The 20000-nt window shown below is 46.7% G+C and overlaps 1 protein-coding gene across 1 annotated transcript in view; it reads left to right on the forward strand.

Moving 5' to 3' along the window:
- Positions 1–20000, forward strand: part of LOC128454456 (tomoregulin-1) — a 30786-nt gene that overhangs the window by 1340 nt on the left and 9446 nt on the right. The window contains exons 2-6 of the mRNA XM_053437861.1: positions 11003–11112; positions 13335–13464; positions 14873–14902; positions 17284–17380; positions 18478–18626. Of these exons, the coding sequence (XP_053293836.1) occupies positions 11003–11112; positions 13335–13464; positions 14873–14902; positions 17284–17380; positions 18478–18626 (516 nt within the window). The remainder of the gene's footprint in view (positions 1–11002; positions 11113–13334; positions 13465–14872; positions 14903–17283; positions 17381–18477; positions 18627–20000) is intronic.

The raw sequence follows: 20000 nt of genomic DNA on the forward strand, positions 1-20000 counted from the left end.
GCAAAGTAACCAGTAACAGTTACTGGGATAAATGTAGTGATGTAATATATCCTCATAAAAAACAACCAAATATTCAAATGAAAATTTAATTCCGAAATTATTTAATAATGTATGAGATTTTAAGCTCTTTTCACTCTTAAAAGAAAACAAATTTAGAGCTGTAATAGTGTTTCTTAATGCTCCTGCACTGCACCTGGACAGGAATCATATTAACTATCATGCATGTATCCGGCTGCATTAATATATAATATCCATGAATTCATTATGCTGCTGTACAGTTCCCTCTTTAGAGCTTTTATTAAATATTCAGTATTAGAAAACATCAGTCATGTAATTGAGTGTTAGCTGTCACTCTGGAATCCTCCTGTTTTATTAATGCACCGCTCATTGACTCTGAGCTGTTTGAGACCAGCAGCGTTTCCTCCGGATCCACACGCCTGCTTGATACCCGCGGCCGCTCCGTGCACGCCCCCTGCCACAGAGCGCCGTGCTGAGGTCATCACCTGAGACACTTCAACTGGGTTGATGCTCAGTAAACTGGAGGAGGGACGGCTGTGATGGTCTGTATTTAGTCTGTGATGGTCTGTATATACAGTCAGTGATCATCTCTATATACAGTCAGTGATCGTCAGTATATACAGTCAGTGATCATCTGTATATACAGTCAGTGATGGTCTGTATATACAGTCAGTGATCGTCGGTATATACAGTCAGTGATCATCAGTATATACAGTCAGTGATCATCTGTATATACAGTCAGTGATCATCTGTATATACAGTCAGTGACAAGATAACAACTCAAACAAGCGTGATAGACAAGGAGGTCACAGCCGTCGCTATAACACCGGAGGATTGTGGGTAGTGTAGTTCTTTTCCCAGAACCCAGTTGATACCATACTGACTTGTGGCTTCTACTGGAGAATAACATCTCTTTGCTTGTGGTGAGTCTACCTGGGATGGTCAAATATTAAGGTTGATTATCATCATGACAGATGGATGAATAACAACTTCTCAACTTTCTTCTGAGCTCTGTTGATCTCAGTCGGGGACACAAAGTTCTCGAAGCTGTTCCAAGTGGCTGCAGCAGAAAACATGGAAGATCAGTGATAAGATGGTGACCGGAAGATGAAGTCTGGGAAATAGGTGTGTACGAGGGAAGTTTGTTTAGAACGGCTTTAGGAATATACCAGTACGGGGGGGGGGGGGTTCACATGATGGACAATCAACTTGTTCATTGAAGCAAAAACCAACGAGGTTTGGCCACGGTCTCTTCTCACAGGAATGTAGTTTTACCTGAGTGGATTTCCTCTGCTCTTCTTTAGTGACACAGCTTCACGTCCTGTAGTAAATCTCATCAGAGGACTTGGCCGAGTGCCTGGAAACAGCCCGACAGCCACAGGGTGAAGCTGTGAAGAGAGAAGAAGTCAGAACTCTGCTCTGGTGCTATTCTGACTGAGAAGTCGCCTGAAGATGTGTGAATGTAAAGTTTCCTGAAGCAGGCGAAGAGTCAGATTAGATTCCGGAGCTTATTCAACCAAGATAAATGAAGTCCTCTGCTGTGCTGTTAAACTCCCGCCTCCTGGGGGCGCTCTCACAGAGTCTCCAGGACGCTCTGGGGTTCGTCCAGGTTCCTCGACTTTCTCAACTCCCCCGTGACGCCCGGTGGAAGGAAACCGGCGTCTGCACCGAGCGTGATTAAAACTTCAGGAGTGGTGACGATGACAGAGCTGCAGATGAATATTGATGTTCTGTCGACGCTGTTTAAAAGTTACACTCAGGCCATTTAGCAGGAGGGGGGGGGGGGGGGGCTGCTGTGGGAGGTGAAACTCTTAAGTGTAAACAATATTGCTCAACCTGACCAGGACTTGCTGATATATCGACGTCTCACAGAGAAGGACCCGCGGCCTGCTGGGAAATCAGAGGGTAAACGAATGGAGCGTCTATTCTTCTGCCTCGGTGCCTCTGAGCAAACATGAGGATGGAGGCAGCAGGAGGATGTTCACCTCTGAGATCAGCTGCAGACTGTTGGAAGATATTCAAACACTTCAGCGTCAAGTCGTGTTTATAAAATCTTCATGAATCACAAACACAAATCAAGCAAAGTGATTTTTACTAAACCTTTTCGACACGTTGGTTCCTGAAGGAGCGACAGATGGATTTTGCTGTGGTTGTGGTTATTGGTCTAAAAAGCTGTGATGAGGTGGAGGTGCTCTGGACTGAGGGACGCGGTGTGCAGGACCGATCAGTCCTCTGAACACTGGACCGACCTGTCCTTGTTGTTTTCTTCTGATGTCTTTTCGCTGCTCTCCAGCTCAGAGGGAATTATCCACCGATCGGTTTTGCCGGCGGAGTTCAGAGCAAACCAATTATCTGCAGCGCGACAGGGTGACGGACGCTTTTAATTGTCCTTCAGGAGGCAGTGGAAGCTGTTTGTCAACGGGATGTGGACTCTGTGAATCGGCGGTGGCTCTTGGAGTTTAATTAAACCTGGAGGATGAAGGCTGTAAAGTCCCGGTGCTGCTCAGGGGAACCCACAGCTGTCTGTCCCAGGCTGGACACTCTGCTGTTTGTTTTTATCATCAAATAAAATTTAACGTCAGGCCTTTTCATCCCCACCTCCTCAAGAGCAGGATGAGTTTTTCCACTTTACTTTGTTTCACAGATCTGTGGTTTCAGTAGCTTCTCCTGTTGAGTTCTCACATCCGCTCATTGGGACATTCTCTGGACTTTCTCTGCTTCACACTCTGACACGTCTTTATCTTCCTGGACGTTTGTGTTTCTAACTAAAGGCACAATTAAGATTTGGTGACAAGCTCCAGCTGAGCTGAGAAAATAAAAATGATTTCTATGACACTGGCTGAATATGTGGGCCGCCAATTACATGAGGTAATACTGAAGGCGTGGACTGCTCTGTAGATTAGGCTGAATGGCATCTTTATGAAGGGGGGGAAATTGCAGAGGCCTCATTTGTCAGATTTAGAGCGACTCGGCCTCCTCGCTGCTGCTGCTCTACAAAGACCGATCCTCACTGTGAAACACAGGCTCCATTAAAACAAGGGCTCATCAAAATGCTAAATAAAAGCTGATTCAGTTCCGGTCTCCACGACCGGATGGATGGAGCAGCAGACTGTGTCTCTGAGCTGCAGCGAGCCAGGATCACTTTATATCTCTGGAGAAGTGACAGTGCAGTCGTTTGTCTTGGTGGAGCTGAGGCAACTGTCCACACAGTGTCGTGAAGAACACAAAGTACACACAACAGAAGCTGCAGCACTGAAGTGCAGAAACTGATCTGACTAAAAGTCTGAATCAGATGCCAAAATCCACTGCTGCCAAAATGCTGATGCACAACTCACAGGAAGGGTTGTGCCTCATTCTGCAGGTATCAACCACATTGGCTCAGTCTGTATGAATGCAGTTGGTTAATCTGTCCACCTGGTGGCGCTGCATCCTGCGTTTCCTCTCTTTATCCCTGAGTTTGGTCTCCACCACCTCCCGAGCGGAACCTCCGATTCTTCAGCTGTTAAATGCGTCACTACCTTCAGCAGCTGGACTCTGCTGCTCATGTTCAGTGGCTTCATCACTTGCTGCATCTGAACCAGAATGTTCCACAAGAACCGACACCAGGAGCTGAAAGAGGCTGAGAGGTTCCACAGTCAGTTATTCTCTGTGAATCATCAGGGTCAGGTCACTGTGAGCATCAAGAAGCTGTTTCCAAACTGAGAATTCAATCATATGAGGAAAGCAATTAAATATCTTAACCATAAGCTCCTAATTCAAAGAGAATAACGAGTTTATTTTCATTTTGTATGGGAATAAATTAATAGATTAATTAGTAGATACCACTCTGTTCACTGTGGGGTTCTGGGTAAAGGTTTTTTAACTGAATAAAATCCCATAACAGTGAAGTAACATTAAAGTCCCTTCTGAATTAGTGTGAAAGGGTTTTAATTTTTCCATGAGGTTCACATTAGAGGAGGAATTTAATGAATGGAATAATTGGAATTTCTTACAATTTTACAATTTCTTTATATTAATATATTGAGTGTTCCTTTGACACTTTGTGAGAACGCAGCTGTAGAAATGTAACTTTCTGATGCATAGTCAAAGTCGGAGATGCAAATACATAATTATATTTGAATCTATGAATTGCTGTATCAATTTCAATGACAGTGTATTTTATGTCTGGTTATATTGAATCATAATGTTTTCAACTTCCTTAAACATGAAGAAACCCTTTAAAATAACCTTATATTCAATAATAATAATCAGTCCAATCTTGTTTGTGGTCAATATTCCTGTTTTCATCTTAACCCATAAAAAACATATTGTTATGAAAGTCAAGCTGCAAATTGAAAAGTGGTTTTACTGTTAGATTCTTAACCTTCCTTTGTTTTTTCTCTAATAAAACCAGTGAAGTAATGAAATCCAATTAGAAATCCCTTCATTAAATATAATCTATTAACTATCCCATTAAAAACTCATTTTTAATTAACGTTACTTAACTCTCGGTGGTTTTAGCTTTGGTCATTCAGTCATAATCGTTTTTTATCCCTTAAACCAAGAAGAGAATCAGTTTAATTACCTTTTTATAAAATATAATTCATTAAAACATTCAGTTTCTCTGACAAAGGTCACGTCTTCACTTCCACATCGAACAATGACACGTGGCTGCAGCACCAGGAATCCTCCTGTTGGACAAATATTCCAGTTCTATGTTTGTTTTCTAAGTCTTGTGACCAAAATCATTTTTATGATTTTACAATATTATTACAACCTAAACCCAGCAGACAAAGTGAACCATGAACTGTGGTTGTGAAGCTGAGGAGCGGCTGGTGGAACCCTGAAGACTCCACTGTCAGTCCTGTTATCAGCTGGAGGATGAAGAGCAGCTTCCTGCTGATGCTGATGAATCCTCCATGACAGACTAACCCACACAGCCCGGGTCATACATTTATTTATCCTGCAGAAATTGATTGAACCAGTGTTCTCATGCCTGAGGCTCTTTATAATTCAGCAGAGCTGCCTTTTAATTCTGCGGCCGTCGTCCATCATCCTCCCGGTGGTTTGTTGGTTCACGTGTCTGCAGGGACTCTTATCTCCTCTTATCTCCTCCTCAGCCTTTGTCCCTGTGAACCTCAGGAGCTCATCTTCTCTGCAGGGTGTCTGAGGAGCCATTAGCCACCGCAGCACTCAGGGTTAGCCCCCCCGCCCATTGACCGTGGACGGACAAAGACTCGTCAGCTCCAGCCGGGGTCAAGGCTGGTGCTTGTGTGAATGCACAGCAGAGTGGAAGGCTGCTGCGGGGGGGGGTGGAGATGCATTTCACTTCACACGACGCACACAGCCCCGGATCTCTTTGTGCACCAATTAAAATGCATCAAGTGCAAATCACCTGCTGGTTTCCTGGGTGAGCTGGTGGACCGGGGCCTGGTGTCCTCTGCTGTGCCCAGAATTGGAATGGGACCTGATTAGTCTCGCTTCGGCGACTCCTCGGCTGAATCCATTCAGTGCTGCACTGAGGCGGGGGGGCAGGGGGGGGAGGGGCAGTGTGTAAATCCGTGCAAGGCGTCATTTTGTTGACTCTGAGTTTTCAGGTGATTGAATTGAGCAGGTTCGATGGTGAAGCTGAGTTTCTGAGCAAATATTTAACATTCAAAGGATTTTTATTCTCCATGTTTTCCTCACGTGTCGCTGCTGCTTTCCACTTTATTCTGTGAAACCCACCTGCATGTAAATAGAGTGATTAGTGGATAAATATATTGAACAGGTGCTGCCACACAAATGTCATAAAACCAGGGTTTACCTCACAGCTCTTAACTTCCAGGGCCCTGAGTCTCCCTCTGCAGGTTGTGCACTGATCTGTGTGATTCCCCTGCAGTAAATCTGCTTTGTTTCTGTGCTGAGGTTCTTCAGAGAGTCGGCCCTCAGAGCCAAGCGGAGACTCAGAGGGCTTTTGTCCTCCAGCCGATTCTCACAGGCTGTTTCACGGCCTCTCTGCATGTGGGACTGTTTACGAGCCTCGTGGACGTCGAGCTCACAAACAACCCGAGATCTGTCACAGCCCCCCCGCTGCTCCCAACGCGGCCTGGAACACAACGGGCCAGCGAAGAGGACATATTGAGAAAACTTTATTTAGTTTGTTGCCTCGTGGTGTCATGTGAGGCCGGGTGAGTTTCAAGGGGTTAAAAACATGGACGAATAAATGTCTGAAACACTGAGGCTGTGTGTTTTGAGCAGAGAAAGAAGGTTTGAGGTGAAGCGGCTCTTTACAACAAAAGGAAACAACTCCCAACTATTCATTCTTTGAATTAGAAATTTGAAAGTGAGCGCTGGTCTCAGAGCTGTCGATCGTTACAGGCAGCACAGACACAACCTGAGGTTCTAACGTGAGGCTCCAGAAGAGATGATTTGATTTACTGGACTCGACCGAGGAGTCTTCACAGGAGCGTGGACACGAGGCCGTCAGGACGCTCACCCTCAGTCTCTCATGCACTTTGATTCTTGCTGTAGCAGAGAACAGCTGTTGAGGTGTCCAGGTGTGTGAGAAGTCATTTTGTATCTGTAAGCTGTGAACTGTGTTGCAGTTGATGAGGATCTTAACTGTCTTGTTAGTAACCAACACAACTGGCAGCAGGGCCGCGTGTCCCGGCCTGTGTTAGAGCCTCTTCCCCGGAGGTCAATTACTTCCTGCTCTGCCTCGGCGTCAGACTCCAGAATGAACCTGGACAGAGTCTCTGTGTCGCTGTGATCTGCTCCTGATGAATAAAACATCCAGGCTGCTGCCTCCAGGTGAAGATCAGTCTGCAGCAGCAGCTGATGAAGCCAAACCAGCCGAGAGGCCGCCGGCAGCTCCATCTGCCTTCCAGGAAAAACAACTAAACACAGAACTGGACAAATGAGCTGCAGTTACAGAGGAGGAGGAGGAGGAGGAGGTGGAGGAGGAGGAGGAGGAGGGGAGGAGGAGGAGAGGAGGAGGGGAGGAGGAGGAGGAGGAGGAGGAAGGGAGGAAGAGGAGGAGGAGAGGAGGAGGAGAGGAGGAGGAAGGCAGGGGGATAATTAGGCAGCAGGTCCTTCTGCAGCATCTGCTCAGCGTTAGGGTTGAAGTTTCAGTTTATGTATTTACATCATTTCATTTATTGAACATCAACAATTGAAATGTTGTAAAACTTACATTTTAAGTTCTACGACATATTCAAAGCTTCACTGGAGCTGGATCCTGAGGTTGTTTCGCTGCAAGAGAACAAAACCAAATCCATCTCTGCACTTTGTGTTGAGGCCTGTGGAGACTCTTCTGTTTACATGATGCATCTGATGAGTTGTTAATAACTTCAGAGTGTTTCTAACTGATCTCAGTTCAGCTTCACTCTTCAGCTGCAGCTGGTTGTGTCTGTGACTCTCAGTCAGTTGTTCTCTCAGGAGATGGAACCCACTCAGCAGAGTCACAGAGAACAGACGCTCAGGGAGAGAAGAGGAAACTTTCTCTTGTTCACACTCACACATCAGACTCACTTTCATCCAGCTGCTGCTTTCAGGTGGAAAAGTTTCATATCGTTGATTCAACATCTGTCCTGGAGAGCAGGACCGAGGACTGAGCCTTGTGGGACACCTGTCCTGAACGTCAGGACACTTAGAACCTGAAGAAACGACTGCTCAGTGGTTTCAGGTGCTTGGATCAGCCGCCTCATGTCAGTGATGTTGATGAGAATCAGCTGCTGAGACGCTTCAGTCAGATGGATATAGATATTATAAATATTGATGGTTGTTGACAGGAAAAAAAACGAATCACAGACGATATTTTTGTAACTCAGATCCCTGAAGATTCATCACAGAGATTCTTAAAATAAAGACTCGTCACACTTTATTAAACTGAGCCTCATGCTGCTGCTGGAGCCGACATCTGAAGAAAAACTAAAACAAAGAATCTGAGAACGAAAAGGAAGGACGTCAGCCATGCTTTCCCATAGCAACGAGGAGGAGGAGGAGGAGGAGGAGGAAGAGGAGGAGGAGGGGGAGGAGGAGGAGGGGCAGGAGGAGGAGGAGGAGGGGGAGGAGGCGCGGAGTGTTTCATGTTTTATTCAAGCAGCAGAGGAGAACAGAGAAAAGCTCTTCACACAGAAACTCATCCAGCTGCTGCGGCCAGGACGTTTAATACAGATCCAGGAACAGCAGGAGTCGAGCGACGCACAACGTTTAGTCTTCATCCGACTCAACAGACCACACAGCCGTCCCCACGGGGGGGGGGGGGGGTCTTATAACAGCAGCAGCAGTGACGTGTTGTTTAGAAAAAAACACAACAGAGCTTCTGCTTTATTAAAAATGATCTGCAGACGTGGAACCGGACTCCAGATGTGTTTCCTGTGTTTGATGGTTTCTCTCCTCCAGCGTCTGCTCTGGATTCTTCTTCTTCTCTTATCTGAAGCACTGACCTGCACAAAGAGACGTTCAGTCAAAGTTTATTAATATTCAATGGACACTTCTTGAGACATGAGAGACACAGACAGAGATCGGTGGAGAAATACATGAACATGACATCTTTGATCTTCAGATTTGGATCCGTATTAGATGTGATTGGTCCAAGGCCCCAGTGACCTCATTGAGTGTCATGAGTCAGAGACTGTGTGTAACTCTCACCTCTGGTAGTTTCTATCTACACAACAACTCTTGGACTAGTTACTGCAATAACTGTGAATTTATATAAAGTAATTTACATAGAAATATATATTTATTTTGAGTCATGTTTCAAATACTGCCATTTTTACGCTTGTTTCTTAAGTCATCTTTTGTTTTTAAACTTTTCCTTTGATCTTTGTGAATTTGCCCTTGACATGCTGCTGTAACACAATCACTTCCCAAACTGGGATCAATAAAGTACATCTATATTTCTATCTATCTAGATATGAAAGTGAAACCTGCGGTCCTGCTTCTTGTCGATATCCGTGAGGGTTTGTGTGTGTGTGTGTGTGTGTGGTGTGTGTTTGTGTGAGTGTGTTTGTGTGTTATGCCCCTCCCCCTGTGGACTGTGATGTTGAGCAGGTGTGAACGGACCCGTGTTCTGTCAGACTCAGTTGTAATGAGTCGCCCGGCGGCTTCTCCTCCTCCAGGAAACACCAGTGAGCTTAATGTCTGCAGCACGTGAGAGGATTTTCAAATCTTAACGTCACCACAGATAAAACCGATTGTTAATCAGATCCAGGATCCGGTCCTGACGTGAGAACACACACGTTTGATTCCTGAGACTCTCGTGATCAGACGTGACTTCAGAATGAGACAAACATGTCCTCTTGTACTGTCCACCTGGTACGAGACACAAGTCCTCTCTTTGCTGTAGGACACCAAGGACCCAGCTTCCAGTTAGTTAAAGCAGCAGGTGTGAGACGACAGGAAGTTGTTGTCATTGTGTTGACGGAGGGTGATGGTGTCTGAAGGCTCCTCACAACTTCAGTTCATAACTTCAGCTCTGAAGCTTCACACACAGGACGCTCTCCAGTGCTTCAGTCCTCATGACACATGAACATGTGTGTCTCTGTGGAGGGGGACCTGAAGGCCCATCATGCATCAGTGACAATGGTGTTTTACACAGAGTGTGTGTCACACACAGACACACACTCTGCTGCAGCCTGTCTGTGCTAAAGGATGTGCAGAGGTGTCGAAGGCCTCACAGCGGCAGACAGAGGACGTCAAGAGGAAGGGGGGGTTAGATAACGAGCTGGTGACAGGGGGGGGGGGGGGTGGACGGAGCAGTGCTGAGGTGGCCATGGGGGGGGGGGGGGGGGGGGGCTGCTGCCTCGCTCCGTCAGCTTCTTTAGTTCTGCTCTGATCCAAAAGGACCAAATTATGTGCATTTCAAATCTGTGTTTCTGTTTTAAAATGTATTAGCACAACACACACACACACACACACACACACACACAGTCACACAGTCACACACACACACACACAGTCACACACACACACACACACACACACACACACACACACACAGATCCACAAAGATACATCAGAAACAGCCAGCATCACACACAACACACCCACACACATTTCAGACTGGAAACACACTGTGGTTTGTTTCCTTTGGTCCAAACACACACACACACACACAATTTCATTTGCATTCGTGTTTGTCGCCAGCTGGAGGCTGATTGTTGTTCAGCATAAAACTGTCTGGCTCTAAGAAACTGGGCTCTCTGAAACCTGCAGCCAGGAAACAGAACCCACTCACCTCCCGGTCTCACACACACACACACACACACACACACACACACACACACACACACACACACACACACACACATAAACACACACACACACATACAGTCGAGTTGAGTTTCCCTTTGATGTCGTCAATACTTCGTGTCCTTGTATAATTGCCGAGGGGTCGAAGGGTTAAAAAGCTTCTTCATCATTTTAAGTTCTGGTGTTCAACTCGTTCTTTTTCCTGACGTCGTTAATTTGTGTTTAATTTCCTCGCTGCTCAAATCTGAGGATTAGTTTCCTCTGTTTGCTGCGTCCCCGTCCTGGTCCCCCCCCCCCCCCCCACCCCCCCCCCCCCCCCCAGCTGCTCGGCTTCAGGGTTTGTTTTGTGCCCGGTTGTTACTGGGACCAGCGGTGGACATGTCTCGGAGCGGAGGACGTCCACAAACAGTGATCACAGGTCATTATCTTCAAAGTCAACTCAGCTTTGAAATACACACAGAAATCTGTCTCTCGTCTCAGAGGACATGTGGACACTTCGAGTCACTGAGGTCTGTTATTATCAGACAAGACATGACCCCCCCCCACACACACAAGGTGCCAGCAGTGTGTGTGTGCGTGTGCGTGTGCGTGCGTGTGTGTAGTGACACTGTGAGCTGATCACTAATGAAACTAAAGGACTGTCTCAGGATCAGCAGCAGGTCACAACGATGTCCAGGACACTGTCCTCTCACTGCAGCCGGACTCACTTGTGTCTCACAGATAAGACAGACCCAGGTCCTGAAGCGTCCTCCCTCTGTTTGTGTTGCAGACCTGTCGGAGAAGAAGAGCGACCTGCGGGTGTGCGATGACTCCTCCTGTCGCTTCGGAGGCGTCTGCAGAGACGACGGCGCTCAGCTCAAATGTGTCTGCCAGTTCCAGGTAGGTTCTCCATGATCTCTCTTCACTGGTGAAACTGGGAATCTCTGTCCAGCCTCCGTCTGTGGCTCTCAGCTCTGAACCCACTGGTTCCCACTGAGGATGTAAACCTTTAAGACACCTCACAACTATTTACTTTCCCTTTTGATTTTCAGTTATATAAATAGAACCGATGCTCATTGTTGTTTTTCAGGGGACTATTTTCTGTGGTGGATTAACATAAAACATAGAACATTAACCCAGTCTGTGCTATGAAGGTTCAGGTGACTCCTCCTTCGTTCTACAGGATCCTGAGACTGTGTGAAATGATTCTTTATATCTGCAGCGATCGCCTCTTTAGCTGTTTTCACACATGACCTCTGGTGGATGTTCGGAGAATTGAGTTTTTCACACATGAAGCAGCAGAACTCCATCACGTCTCCTTCATCACATCACATCCTCACTGGCGTCAGCTCTAATCACCACAAACTGTTCACGTCTTCCTTGGTGTCTTCTTCGTGTGCGGCTGCTTCTTAGATCAACTCCTCCAGAGTTTCTGCAGGTTTTACACCAGGGGTCAGGTAGAGCATCTCCAGAGGAGCTCTGGAGCTCAGTGCAGGTCTGAGAGCAGCTAATTAAGAGTTTCATATGTGGTGCAGCGGCTGTTTGTTCATTCACTTATAATGTGAGTTCTTGAACGGAGGAAACTCAGATTGTGTGATTCCTGTCCAGTTGAATAAATCTGTCATGAACCAGCGATCAAGCAAAGAGCAGAGGAAGAAGTGAAGGAACCAGAACCGACAACTGTGGTCCCGTGAAAATCTAATTTGTAAACATGTTATCATTTCACTCTTGTGCTTTTTGTGTGATATAAAACTTAGTTTGATCTAAATAAACAGTCGACATCACGGCTGAGGATTTCCACCTCGACGCTGCAGTCAGCCAAACCCAGTCTCCACCGATAGGTTCAGAGAGCTGGGCTTTGTGATGTCACAAGGGGAGGAGCCCAGTGGCTGGAAACGGCTCCAGCCCGTGAGGGGAGGGGAAGTTCTCAGAAAACATCACAAGACTGTTCTCGTTTTGTGTTTTTGTTTTAAAGATGGAAGAACTGGTTTAGGCTTCGGAACTGTGTTAAAAGTATTAATTTAGATTTGGTATAAAAGAAACAAAGCATGAAGCAGAAGTGGAGCTGGAGAATCAAAACCAGTCCTGCTGCAGGATGATGAGGTTGATTTATATTTTATTATATTATTAATGCCAAATCAAAGCTCTGACGATAAGAAACACTGTTCATTTTGTCCTGGTCTGTCCTCCAGTGATGTTTCTCCATGGATCTGAAGAAGGATCTTTTCTGTGTCTGTGTGGAAAAAGCTTTAAAGCTGACGACGCTTCGTTTCTTCACATCCATGAAAAGCTCCTCAGCTGGAGTTTGGACGTGATGGAGACAAACTGAGCGCTGGCGTCTTTGAAGATAAGAAGCGAGAGGACGTCCTGCTGCTCGACCTCACTCTGCTCTCGTCTCCACTCGCTCCCGGGGACTCGCTCTGAGCTCAGGATCCCCCCCCCCAACCCCCCCCCCCCCAGTTTGTCACTGCAGTGGATTTCATTCGTACAGTTTCTAAAGCAACAGAGTGAGAGTGTTTGTAGCAGAGGTCACTGAGGTCGTCCCTGCAGGGCACCGCTGCTAAATGATTGATGTCTGTGAGTTAATAGAATATGGATTGGTGAAGGCTGATATGTGTCCTTGGCAGCAGTTTGAAGCAGAGTCGGTCAGCTGGTCTCAGGCTCCATGATCCTCCTCTGGCTGCTGAACCAGTCACACATGTTATATAACTGACAGCTTGTTCTCATCCGAGCTTCGTGCTCCATCATCATCTCTGTGGCTCCTCTCGATGAACTTCTACCTCTGAGCTCTGACGTCTTTGTGACTTTGGTCAGAAAAGAGCCGCTGAAGTCTTGACCTCTGACCTCTGACCTCTGACGAGTTCCAGTCTGTTTTGTTCTTTGAACACCTCAGTTTATGTTTTTAAATCCAACACTTCAAATACAACACAAACGTCCACTCGGACTAAAGGCTCAACTGATTAACTCTGTTGATTTTCTGTATCTTCTACTCTTTACTCTAGTGAGTTTAGTTGTGAGTGTTTTGGTCAAAGTGTTGAGGTGGTGAGCTCTGTCCCTCGGCCCCCCCGCTGGGAGCCACCAGCACCAGTTAATTAACATTCGATTGTGTTTGATTTTTCCAGTGTCACAAAAACTACATCCCTGTGTGTGGCTCCAACGGCGACACCTACCAGAACGAGTGCTACAGGCGCCAGGCGTCCTGCAAACAGCAGAGACTCATCTCCCGGGTGTCCGACGGCCCCTGCTCCGCCGGTGAGTCCACCAGGAACCACAGGAGACCTGGATCCACTCTGACTGGTTTGAGGTCAGAGGTTTGAAGGGTTGCATCACATCTTTTCATTGATTGTAATGGTCCATGATTTGGGGCCACGGATGAGGGCTGTTCCCAACCCTGGGTGTGAGGACCCTCCAGAGTCCTGCAGAGGTTTCGGAGGGGACCACAGGTGCTGAGGGGGGGAGGGGGGGGACGACGAGAGAAAAGAGACAAACTAAGTTGGAAGCTTCTAACATATTTTTGCTTCATCACAACTGCATCCCACTCTGAGAAACGTATAGTGACACCAGGGCAGTGGTGGTGGTAGTGGCTCCATCTGCAGGGGAGGAGGTCTGATTTCCCCGGGGAGCCGGCCTGGCGATCTGCTCTTATTACCCGTTACACCGGGGATCAGGCGCCGCGCTCCCGTCCTCCTGCAATTTCCTCTGCCTGAGATTTATGCTTCCTGTAATTGGAGCGTTTGGCAGCGGTGATACTCGAGTCTGTTTCCCTGAGCAGCAGCCGAGGGGGGAACGAGGAGAGATAGTCACAGGAGACGGGAGGGCGGAGAGAGAGAGAGAGAGAGAGAGAGAGAGAGAGAGATAGAGAGAGAGAGAGAGAGAGAGACAGAGAGAGAGAGAGGCTTCCTGCTAAAGAAGAATAGATTTCATGAAACTAACGAGGACGTCACTCAGTAGATTTCATCTCCACAATAAAATTCACTAGATCCTGATTTTTACACTCACTCATAAATACCACTCACATGAACCTTTTTATTTGAATAAAGATCCATGAATTATTCTCTGAGAAATCAGTAAAAATGTTACAGAAAGAGACAAAACACTTCCTGGATCTGCCCCTGAGAGACTCACACACACACACACACACACACACACACACACACACACAAACACACACACACACACACACACACACACACACACACTCAGTGCTGCCTCCTTTTAATAAAACACCTCAGGATGACTTTGTAAAGAAGTGCCGCGGCTAAAGGTGAAATTTAATTGGACGGAGCCGCGTCCATCTCTTCACTCATTTCCTAATGGAGCTGCAGCTCGGAGCCAATGGGATCTGCTGCAGTGCACGACTGGGACGACTGGGACCACTGGGACGTTATTACATGTTTGTGTTGATGTGACTCAAGAAGGATTCACAATCTGCTCATGTCAAAACAGAGTCATAAAACCAGTGTGTTTAAATTGTGTTATTTAATGTGGCTGCTAAGCTAAGCTAACTGCATCCTAACCTCTCTTCACCTATTGATTGATTGGTTGATTAAGTGATTGATTGATTAACTTCATGCTTCTTGCATGTGTGTGTGTGTGTGTGTGTGTGTGTGTGTGTTAATAACAGTAGAAGTGACTTGTTGTGTCTCTTGTGTCTTCACAGATCCCGGCTCCGGTTCAGGAGACGGAGACGGTGAGTGTTTTTTTTTTAAAGCTTTGATTTGCGACTTCTCTTCTGCTGCGAGTGGAATTCAAACAAAAATCAGTTACAGCTGAATCTTCATCTGCCCTCCACAAACAAATCAGTGATAAAGACCACGTGGAGGATTTCATTCTCTGAATTAACTCCTCCCCCGATGAACAGACTGACATTTTCTCGTGGGATTCGAGCTGAAAGACTCATTCTAGCCAAATTTGGCGACAGAGACATTTCCGGACCATCTGGGAGCGCCGGCCGAAGTGTTTGCTGTTAAACATGGCCGTCGGGGGGGTTTAATTGGAAGCGGCGTCCGGAGAGACGGTATCACCACCATCTGCGTGTGGGCGGAGTCAACGAGCCAGTGATCTCCCGCAGGCGATAGACCGGTCGAGCCGCAGAGAGAAATTATGAAATGTCTGGACTCTGTTTGTCTTCTTCTCTCCAAACACGTGCTCGCCTGCCTGTGACACTGTGGCTGCTTCTCAAACAGGAAGTAAAGGTTCACAGCGGACATGACTGAGAGTTAACGATGTGGATTCTTCTTCTTGACTTTAGTACCAGTAAACTGCACTGCTTGATTTCCTCCACCAGTCCCTCATCCATCATCTGCACCACATATCTTTTCAGATATCGGGCAGAGGGCAGTTTAACCAGGACATACAGAGACACACAATATTTCACTCTCACTCCTACAGTGAGTTTAGGGTTGTGTTAGATTTGTAAGTGTGAAATAACAACAGGAGACTCTCACACCAAATGATTCCAAACTTACAGTTGTTTGTTTTCCACTGAGTGAAACAAAAACCTTCACGTCAGCCTCCGACTTGCTTTTGTTACAGCAGCAGAAGAGAGAATCAATTAAGAAATGATTTTCACTGCTGGAGATACAGTTACTGAGCGACAGCAAAGACACAAAGAGGAAGAAACAAAGCTGTAATTTCATTCCGTGCATTAACAGAAAGTAAAATCCAATCCAATTACAATAATGTTTCCTCCTGAACAAATCTGTTGATGCAGTTCAGTCGTATAGAAACAGAATTTCTCAAAAACCGTCTGAAAAAACAGGGTTATGTTTTTAGAAGAGTCTCAAACGAGGCGTTGGGAAAAAGGAACCGTATGAGGATTGTGATCAGTGGTGCAGTTGTATTGTATCCAGCTGTGGGCAGTGTGTTTGTGTTTGTGTGTGTATTTGTGTGTGTGTATGAAGCAGCATCCCACAGCAAAGTCAGCAAAGAAACAAAGAGCCTCTCTGCTGCAGATCCTGGTCGATCGATCGGCCTCCTCCGAGCCCGACTGAGCTCTGCATGTTCAATACATCCACACACAGCAGGTCAATCTGTCAGCCACAGACACACACACACACACTGACACACACACACAAAGTGCGATCACAGTGCAGTAGTGATTGGGGAGTGGAGCCCTCGTATCGAGCTCCCTTCTATCCATCCACTCAACCAATCAGGCTGTTCTTAACGCCGACGCCTGCTTTGTTTGATTATTTGAGGTTTTCAGGTTGAACAGAAACCTGAAGGGCTGCAGGTGAGGAGCTCCGCCCCCTGCAGGTGAGGAGCTCCGCCCCCTGCAGGAGAGAAGCTCTGCCCCCTGCAGGTGAGGAGCTCCACCCCCTGCAGGTGAAGAGCTCCGCCCCCTGCAGGAGAGAAGCTCTGCCCCCTGCAGGTGAGGAGCTCCACCCCCTGCAGGGGAGGAGCTCCGCTCCCTGCAGGTGAGGAGCTCCGCCCCCTGCAGGGGAGGAGTTCTGCCCCCTGCAGGTGAGGAGCTCTGCCCCCTGCAGGTGGATCAGCACAATTCCCGTCATGGGGACTAATTTCCTTTATTACAACAACACTACACGTGATGCATCATGGGACTCGCTCTCTGCTGGGGAATGGACACCGTCATGCGTGAGGACATTAAACGCATCCCCTGTAACGGTGATGATAGTGATGAAGTCACGAGAGGATAACGCGTGGCTCTGTTTCCTTTGGGCCGATGAGCTCCAGGAGTCTGATGGGAAAGTGTGTGAGGCGCGTTGTGTGTGTCGGGAACAGAGGCTGACTTTAGCTGCAGGTTTTAAAAAGAGAATTCAAGTGAGCCTGAAAAGAGGCTTATTGTTAGATATATATGATCATTATGTCTATAGATCTATCTTTATTCCATCTAAGAGTTTCTTTAATTAGATTTATTTTTATTATGACGGCTCCTCTGTAAACAGTAAATAATCAGGATACTTTTTTTTGTCCATTCTACCGAACGACTCATTCTGAGTTTGTTCTTAATAAACACAGAGACAAAGGAATTCATTCTTCTTTAATGAGGCTCTAAGAAAAGACGTTTCCTGTCTAATCTATATCACAGGTTGTTGTTTTTCTCTCCAGACGATGAAGGTTCAGGATCAGACGTCGGGAAGAAGTTCACCAAGTGCAGCACGTGTAAATACGGAGCCGAGTGTGACGAGGACTCGGAGGACGTGTGGTGAGTGAGGTCACCGGAGGTCCTGAGGGTCTCTGCTGGTGTTGAGCACCAGAGCCCGGCCCTGCACACATGCTGGCTCAGCCGGGTCCCCAGAAGCTTTTCATACGTCCACTGTGACGCCGTCAAGGAACTGAACCGACACGTGAAACAATATTTCACAGACGAGGAAGACGAGTAAACAGAACTCCCAACATCTGGTTTGAAATTAAACATCTGGAAGAGCTGAGGGTGAACCAGACCTGAATCTACAGAAACCAAATCCAACCAGAGACTTCAGTCAGGACACTCACATGCAGTACTCTGATTTCTCTGAGTACTCTGATTTCTCGGAGTACTCTGAGTACTCTGAAAATGAGGATCACAACCTGTAAACAAATGGTCTCTCAGCTGATTTCCGCAACTTGAATGAAATGATCAATGTTTTACTTCCTTTTGGGGAAATCAGGTTTCTAGAATTGTCCCTCCTGCTCCACTACGTAGACAAGATGGCGACTGGGGCACATTTTTTGTTGGTTAACCCCTTGTGGACGAATGTCGCGAATTTCCCTCAAACCCAATTCCGGCATTAATGCCGCTGAGGTGACGATTGTGCCTGATGGTGCAAATACTACACATACCAAGGAAGGTATTGGAAGAACTCTGCCGCCATCTTGTGGTCGCAGTGGAAAATCCATACTAGCGCCTTGGTACTGTGCAGCAAAGTTATTTTGAGGTATTAAGCTGTATTTGAAATACTGTCATGATGGAACAGCAATGATTGTACAGAAACATATGTTTTTATTCAATTTCAAGCAAAAGCAGCAATAATCTACATACCAGAGACTGGAAATTTGTTAAATTAAGGTTATGCCCCATTATGCCTAATGTCGCTAATTTGCCTCATACCTTAATTTGATATCTACTGTATATGCTATATTGAAATTAACAATCTCCACTTAATTTAGCATCTGTATGACAGCCAAAAACACAAAAAATATATTTTTTATATAATTGGAAATTAATTCAGGCAGTAAGAGGTTAATCTGTGACAGCTCCTGCTTTTCTGCTCCTGTGACACACTGTGAGAAGCTGCTCTGATGCCTGACTCCTCTCCTCAGGTGCATCTGTAACATCGACTGCAGCGGCCACAACGAGAACCCGGTGTGTGCCACCGACGGAAACTCCTACAACAACCCCTGTCTGGTCCGGGAGGCGTCGTGCATGAAGCAGGAGCAGATCGACGTCAAACACCTGGGCCGGTGCCCCGGTAAGACCGGGACACATGACTACACCTGGGGGGGGGGGGGTGATGAGGTCCGTGTGCAGGTTGAAGCTGCTCGGGGGGGGGAACAAAGATCACATGCCCGAAATGAAAGCATATATCTGTGATACTCCAGGGTCTATATGAACAGTCTCGGTGTCTATATTAAAGCCCAGTTGTGAGATTTCTGCAGAGGTGCAGTCAGCAGAACAGATTTACTGGGTCAGAGGAAGTGAAGATGAAACTCAATATAGATGAAAGATTTCACATCCACTTAAAAAAACAGTCAAACTTTAATATGTGTGAAATCAAACAGTTTTACATTTACTGTGGCACATTTTATTCTACTTAAAAGAAGCAGAGCCAAGTGAGAGGTTTTATTAGAGACGTGTACAGGTGTGATCTCCATCTGGCTTCTTTGATTATTAATACTTCTGAACAGAGCTGCTTAAAACACAAACAGAAATGTTCAGTATGTAATTGTAGATATTTTTATAAATGTGATAAAACCAACATTAATGAGTTTTGTCAAAGAAAGAGTTCAGTAAGCAGGAGGTTTTTATTTCTCTCTGAGACCAACCTCTTCTTCTTCTTCCTGAAAACACTTTGATTCCTGTGGATCAGTTTTCAGCCTTCACTGCTCGTGACCTCTGACCTCCAGTTTCCAGAGCAGGTATCGACCTCCTCAGATGAATCTACCTGCTGAATCCTCGATCGCTTCTTTATTGAGTCCAAATTGGAAAATCCCATCAGCCGGGCTTGTTGAGCTTCACAAAATGGCCGCTGTAACCTGGTTGAGATATGAAACAGGACCAGCTCCTCGTCAATAAACCGGCCTGTAACTGAAGCCTTTCATAGATCATAGAGTCTCAGCGGTTCAGACTCTCGGCCTCGTCTTCCTCTCGGCCTCATCTTCCTCTCTGCGTCGCCTGCCTCGTCTTCCTCTCGGCCTCGTCTTCCTAGTCTGCCTCATCTTCCTCTCGGCCTTGTCTTCCTCTCTGCCTCGTCTTCCCCTCGGCCTCGTCTTCCCCTCGGCCTCGTCTTCCTCTCGGCCTCGTCTTCCTCTCGGCCTCGTCTTCCTCTCTGCCTCGTCTTCCCCTCGGCCTCGTCTTCCCCTCGGCCTTGTCTTCCTAGTCTGCCTCATCTTCCTCTCGGCCTTGTCTTCCTCTCTGCCTCGTCTTCCCCTCGGCCTCGTCTTCCTCTCGGCCTCGTCTTCCTCTCTGCTGTCAATCAGCCTCATTATTGAAACGGTATCGGACAAATTATCATGTTAATCTTCGATGTTTCAATTTATCCACAAACCAATCGTGCGGTTTGTCTCATGGCGACTTCGATTCCATAAACCATGAATCCACTTCCTGTTTGATCCTGACGAACAGG

The sequence above is a fragment of the Pleuronectes platessa genome, chromosome 13, assembly GCF_947347685.1.
Source record: "Pleuronectes platessa chromosome 13, fPlePla1.1, whole genome shotgun sequence".
Lineage (NCBI taxonomy): Eukaryota > Metazoa > Chordata > Actinopteri > Pleuronectiformes > Pleuronectidae > Pleuronectes > Pleuronectes platessa.